Here is a 6,765-nt window from a genome sequence, read left to right as displayed (position 1 = left end):
CCTCCTTTTCCGCAGCAACCAGTGATCCGGGTCAACAGCATCAATGTAACAGTATAGCTTCCTTCCCTCTCCTCGCCCCTACCTGGGCTCAAACCAGGGACCCTCTGCACACATCGACAACTGTCACCCTCGAAGCATCGTTACCCATCGCTCAAAAAAAGGCGCGACCCTTGCAGAGCAAGCGGAACAACTACTTCAAGGTCTCAGAGCGAGTGACGACACCGATTGAAACACTATTAGCGCGCACCCCGCTAACTAGCTGGCCATTTCACATCGGTTACATGTACTTACATACTTTGGAAAACTAAGGCTTTGAGGCATGATTAGCATGCTGCTAGGATTCATGTTAATTTTGAGGTATCATTTTACATTTTTATTTACAAAACAGGCGCTTGTCACATGTTCAGCCAGAACCACTTGAACCATCTTTTGACTACTGATGTCATTTGTTAGCACACAATGCTAACCTCTCCTCAACAAAGTCAATGAGGGGAGAGCTAGTTGTTGGCCTACGTCATCCTGCCTTGGGTATACTCCCTGTGGAATACGCTTCAGTGATATCCGGATATGGAAAGTCCCCAGACTTACATGGGAAGATTTGCAGAAGCCCGGAGAGAGAGTGCAAAATCACCCTATGAGCCAGTTGTACACTGATGCTCTGTGGGCTAGTTAGCACAATGGCAAGCCTCTAACCCCAATTGCTGATTACATAGCACTTAGCCCAACTATGTGGTATAAAACACTCACAAAACCTATATAGCTTGCCATTATACAATCCACACTATTATGGTACTATCATACGGGTGCTGGTATCCACCGAAACTTCCAAACGTACACATACCTTAGGCTAGAAACTGTATGGCATACATCTAGCCTCCACCACTGCCCACAAAGTCCTCAGTTGATGCTTTTTTTTTTACCCCTATGATATGATGCAGCATCTACTATGGCAAACAGTGACGTTTTAAAAAATTTATTCAGCCAAAAGAAAATGTTTCGCTTAAACATGGGTGATTTCCTCATGTTGACAGGTTGTTTCATTAATATGGACTGCAGGTCCCCGGATTATGTACAAAACGAAATTCATCAAGGGAACGCAAAATTGTGTGCAGTCCATCTTTAACCTTAGTTAAAGAGTGCAGTAAAGGTAAATGAGAGAACAGAAAAACAGTTCCGTTTTTGTATAAAAGTTTATACAGTTAAAATTCTAAACGTTACACGAAGAGAGAACACAAAACAGAAACACCATTGAAGGAACATGGGTGATTTTTTAAAATATTTTTCTTCCAACAATGTTCTTACCAACAATATCAACTACAAAGTGCTAATTCATCAAGGCTTACTACAAGCACTTTATCATTTACATTTGTGTTATTTAGCATGCACGTGCCCACTATAAACAAACGGTATGTGTACAGTTATGTCATGTATTAAAATGTACCTTAAAAAACAACAAAAGGCTTTGCCAATCAAAAATGGTGTTCAACAAATACCGCTATGCAAGCACAATGAATCAGCATAATTACAGCAAGGTCAGTCCAACTTCCTCTACTTATTTTGTTGAGTTAAGTAGATGCACATTCTTAAAATGTGGTCATGTTTCAGGCTAGGTCCCATTTCCAGTTTAATATTGTCTTGCTATAAAAGTGTTAAATAAAGTTTTAAATAAATGACCAGAAGAGCCACATCAACTTTTTAAGCTCCTGAACACAGCATTGCTTTACTAAAATGCCAATTCAGTGAATACAAAATGTCCACTTCGAAATTATCAAAAAACATTGTCCTTTTTTTCCTGGATGCAGTTCCTGGTCAACTTCACCTGTACACAAGGCAGCCATTCAGCTTAGCTAGGGTTGACTTAGGTCTCTCTTCGATTCCCTTTGACTCTTAAATAAAATAAAATAAAAAATTCCCTTCTTTCCAGGCCTTTAAGTTCTTCACAAAGCCTTATCTGACATCATCCAGGCATATTTATGAAGTTGCTGCTCAATGAAATAAAAAATAAAAAAACAGAAAAGTCCTTGCGCAGTTATCACACATTTGTGTCCGCTTGATGTTTAGTCCTTAGGTAACCATGATGACACAGTCATGATCATTTCCAAATCTTCCCTGTCACACCAAGATCATCCCCTTCACACCAAAGCCACAACGTCATTCCCGTCACAAGTGATGGTGTCACTGGGACTGGTCGGGGCAGCCCTCCTCCATGGGGCTGACAGCGGTGGCCTCGTCGTTGCTGCTGTCCACCTCCTGCTCCATGATGCTCTCCTCGTCCAGCCGCTGGCTGGTGTAGTCTGTGATCTCCAGGAAGCCGCTAGGCTCCACCACCACGTTGGACTGACTGGAGTCTGGCATGATGGAGTACTGAGGGATCACCTGGGGAGTGGAGTAGCGCATGTTTAGCTTTTATTGATGATAGATGTTTAAAGCTGAGATGATGAGTGGTGTTCTATAAAAAGCTATGTTTCAGAAATGTTTATCATATGTCTCACAGCAATTTACCTCAATGACGTCCATGTTCTCTTTGCTCTTGGCCGCTAGGCCCTGGATGCGGCTAAACTGGTCATGCAGGGGCTTGGAGTGGGACGAGTGATGCAGGGAGGCCCCTGAGCTGCTTATGACCGGGCCTGAGCCCCCAAGCGCCCCTGAGCCTCCCCCTGCCCCCAAGCCCTTTATGTAGGGGCTGCAGTCACTGGACGAGTCCACCACCATGGGCTCGGCGCTGGGGTCGATCTCTGCCTCCATCATGGAGATCTTAAGGATGTCCGAGACAGAGGGCTTCTCGCCACCGGACGAGCTTGAGCTGCTGGGCTCGGCAGGGACCAGCTTGGCAGTGGCCTCACCGCTGCTGGATACGGGCGGGGACTGGTGGCTGCTGCTACTGCCGAAGGTGATCTTGGTGACGCTGGCGCCCTGGGTGATGATTGGCGCCTGTGTTGGGAGAGAGAGGCAAAAACAGATGTGGTTGGAACCATAGAAATATAATTACTAAAACAGATATTGACATTCAAGTCAACATTTTGTAATGAGTGGACATGCAGCCATATTGAATGTACCCATGAGTGTTAGTCAAATTGCCATGGTCTGAAAGGGCTTTTCCCATTCTAGTAATTATATTTCTATGGTTGAAACTAGAGTAGGGCATGGGAAAACTAAAGCCCAGGTGCTCCTTTTGAAAGAAAAACAATGGGAATTTCTTTTCAGGTGGTCATAAGTGGAGGGCTTTGAAGGTTTTGTCAGGCTCCCTGCCCTGCTGTACAAATAACGATGATGTGATTGGAAGGGAATTGAGCATTGAGGCACGGTGCTCAGAGCTCCGTCTTATCTTTTTTATCTTAAAGGCATATCAAGGGACAGGTGCTGTGAATAAGCACAGGATTAACACGTCTTATTTCTGTATGGAATGGGAACTATGTACATCTGTGTATTGCAAATGCTTTTAAATGCGCAGGACAAAATCCATCTCGAGGGCAAATAAAGTTTAAATGAAGTTCTATTCTAAAGCATTATGGCACAACGCATCTGACTATTGATGATCCACTTTGTCAACCGGATCTGTCCCGGACAAATAAAATGTCAAAATAAATCAAATAGGCACATGACCCTGGATGTGCATCAAAGAGGGAGGGTACTCACCTGGCTTGTGGCAGGAGTCTTGTCTGCACCCACCGGGTGGTGGGCCTGTAATGGCGGCGGCTGGGACAGCTGTGTGTGGATGGGCCTGTGGTGGGAGGTGGGCGCCTGCTGCAACTTGGGGAGCTGGGGGGTGAGTGAGGGAGGCTTGGTGGGGGTGCCCAGGCTTGCCAGCTGGGGAGATCCCAAGGCAGAGGAGGGTCTCTCCTTCAGGCTCTGCCCTGGAGCCTGAGGCTTGGGCTGGTACTGCTCTTGGAGCTGGGGTGGCTTCTTCGCCACTGTGGCGGTGGAAGGCAGGCTCATCTGGGGCTTGCTGTGTAGCTGTGGGGGTGGGGTTTGGGTGGAGTGGGGTATGTGTCTGCCCTGCTCCAACTGGGGCGCCAGGTGTGACTGGCTTTGGTGGTGGGGGTGTGTGTGGGGCTGGGGGGCGGGGGGCTGGGCTGCAGCGGGTTGGATAGAGCGGTAGAACAGGCCCGTCTGGGGGTCCAGGGTGTCCCCCTCCAGTTCGCCCTCCTCCATCCCAGTCTCCTCCGCCTGCTTACTGTGGATCAGCTGGCCCGCCGAAGCCTGGAATAACAATGTACATTGAGACTAGTGTCACAAGTCAAAGAAACTAATGCATACCAGAATATATAATACTGGTAGATGGATAGATAGATATATGCATATTGATACACTGGAACACTTACCCAGTGAACAGTGGGATCATATGACAGTGAGATAATGAGTATAACATCCACTATCTATAAACTATACAATTTGGAAAAAAAATATTTTGATAAAAAAAACATAGGTGAAGAAGAATACAAAGACTGACAAGGTCATGCATTCTAGGTAGGCATTTCTCTCACCAGTTGGACAATGCGTGTGACGGTGACTGTAGAGGAGGTAGGGATGGAATTAACCACCACGGGGGTGTGACTGGTGTTTTGCGAGGGCGCCCCCTGCTGCTGGCTAGCGGACATGACCATGTCCTCCAAGCCTCCAGAGGACGGTCCGGCCCTGCTGGCTTTACCTGCACAAAGTTAGACAGTCATACACATGGAATAAAACTAATCGACATGAAATGCATCACTTCGAGCCATTCCTTAGTGAGCATGGGGAAGTACCGAACAGCCTGTTGTTTTTTCACTTAGCTAATTTTAGCCGGGTTAGGGCGGAGGCAACAATTGTGTGTAAACCCCTGAAGAATACATGAGCAGAAAATTGCATTATTTTACATCCATGGTGTAATACCTTTATTAAGTGGTGACTAAGTATGATATACTTCAATGTATTTAACAACACATTGTGAACAACATCCATTTAGGGCCGAAACACTTCTGGTTTTCATCCTCTCCTAATAGGGGACTAATTCAGACCTGGGACACCTAGTGAGAGCAATTCACTACTAGGTATAAACAAAAAACAGAAGTGTTTCGACACTCCAGGACCGGAATTGAACAGCCCTGCTCGATATAGTGCACTACTGTATAGGGTGCCATTTGGGAAATACTGAGTGGTCAGGTCACGTACCGGCAGTGATATATTTAATGGGTGGTTCAGCCTCTACAGTGGACATCTCGGGGGAGCCAAGGGCCTGCTGCTTCTTCTCCTGGGCCAACTGAAGGGGAACAGCCATCTGGCTCAGGTCTATGGTTTGCTGCCTGGGCTTGGCCTCCCCTTTCTCCTTCACTGTGCGGGCAATAGAGATTGATAGTGACAATCATCTCATAACCTACTCCATTTATATTGGAGGGAAGTGGGGTGACAAAGTACTGTCGCTTATATGTGAATTAGAGTTCGGAGCAGTCTGAAAACTCAGGTGTCGGGAGCTGGGACTATCGTCCCAAGTTCAAGTTTAATTGTCACATGCACAAGTACAGTGAAATGCTTAAATTGCATACTCTATCCAACAGTGCAGTAATCAATATCAAAACATACATACATACATACATACATACATACATACATACATACATACATACATACATACATACATACATACATACATACATACATACATACATACATACATACATACATACATACATACATACATACATACATACATACCATTCGGAAAGTATTCAGACCCCTTGACTTTTTCCACTTTCTTACATTACAGCCTTATTCTAAAATGTATTAATAGTCCCCCCCCTCAATCTACACACAATACCCCACAATGACAAAGCAAAAATATCTTTGCAAACGTATGAAAAATAGAAAACTGAAATATCACATTTACATAAGTATTCAGACCCTTTACTCAGTACTTTGTTGAAGCACCTTTGGTAGCAATTACAGCCTCAAGTCTCCTTGGGTATGACACTACAAGCTTTGCACACCTGTAATTGGGGAGTTGCTCCCATTCTTCTCTGCAGATCATCTCAAGCTCTGTCAGGTTGGATGGGGAGCATCACGACACAGCTATGTTCAGGTCTCTCCAGAGATGTCTGATCGGGTTCAAGTCCGGGCTCTGGCTGGGCCACTCAAGGACATACAGGGACTTGTCCCGAAGACACTACTGCTTTGTCTTGGCTGTGTGCTTCGGGACATTGTCCTGTTAGAAGGTGAACCTTCGCCCCAGTCTGAGGTCCTGGAGCAGGTTTTCATCAAGGATCTCTCGGGACTTTGCTTCTTTCATCTTTCCCTTGATCCTGACTAGTCTCTCAGTCCCTGTCGCTGAAAAACATCCCCACAGCATGCTGCTGCCACCACGGTTCACTGTAGGGATGGTGCCAGGTTTCCGCCAGATGTGATACTTGGTATTTAGGCCAAAGAGTTCAATCTTGGTTTCATCAGACCAGAGAATCTTTCTCACTCTGGCCGGGCGGCCAGCTCTAGGAAGTATCTTGACGGTTCCAAACTTCTTCCATTTAAGAATGATGGAGGCCACTGTGTTCTCTGGGACCTTCAATGCTGCAGAAATGTTTTGGTACCCTTCCCCAGATCTGTGCTTCGACACAATCCTGTCACGAAGCTCTACGGATAATTCCTTCAACCTCATGGCTTGGTTTCTGGTATGACATGCACTGTCAACTGTGGGACCTTAAACAGACAGGTGTGTGCCTTTCCAAATCATGTCCAAAAAATTGAATTTACCACAGGTGGACTCCAATCAAGTTGTAGAAACATCTCAAGGATGATCAA

At 45.7% G+C, this 6,765-nt stretch overlaps 1 protein-coding gene across 5 annotated transcripts in view; it reads right to left on the bottom strand.

Moving 5' to 3' along the window:
* Positions 1-1,171: 1,171 nt before the first annotated feature.
* The window catches only part of LOC106567549 (BRCA2-interacting transcriptional repressor EMSY), a 54,234-nt gene continuing 48,640 nt past the window's right edge, over positions 1,172-6,765 (bottom strand). For all 5 annotated transcript variants that reach the window (XM_014136993.2, XM_014136994.2, XM_014136995.2 and 2 more), the window contains 5 exons: positions 5,149-5,307; positions 4,485-4,648; positions 3,637-4,200; positions 2,503-2,931; positions 1,172-2,376 (listed from right to left, as the gene is read on the bottom strand). In XM_014136993.2, coding sequence (XP_013992468.2) covers positions 2,176-2,376; positions 2,503-2,931; positions 3,637-4,200; positions 4,485-4,648; positions 5,149-5,307 — 1,517 coding nt within the window. In that variant the 3' untranslated portion in view covers positions 1,172-2,175. The remainder of the gene's footprint in view (positions 2,377-2,502; positions 2,932-3,636; positions 4,201-4,484; positions 4,649-5,148; positions 5,308-6,765) is intronic.

This window comes from Salmo salar, chromosome ssa13 (genome assembly GCF_905237065.1).
Source record: "Salmo salar chromosome ssa13, Ssal_v3.1, whole genome shotgun sequence".
NCBI classification, from domain to species: domain Eukaryota; kingdom Metazoa; phylum Chordata; class Actinopteri; order Salmoniformes; family Salmonidae; genus Salmo; species Salmo salar.
Note: the sequence above shows the minus strand (reverse complement) of the source record. Positions and strands in the feature narration are given on the sequence as shown.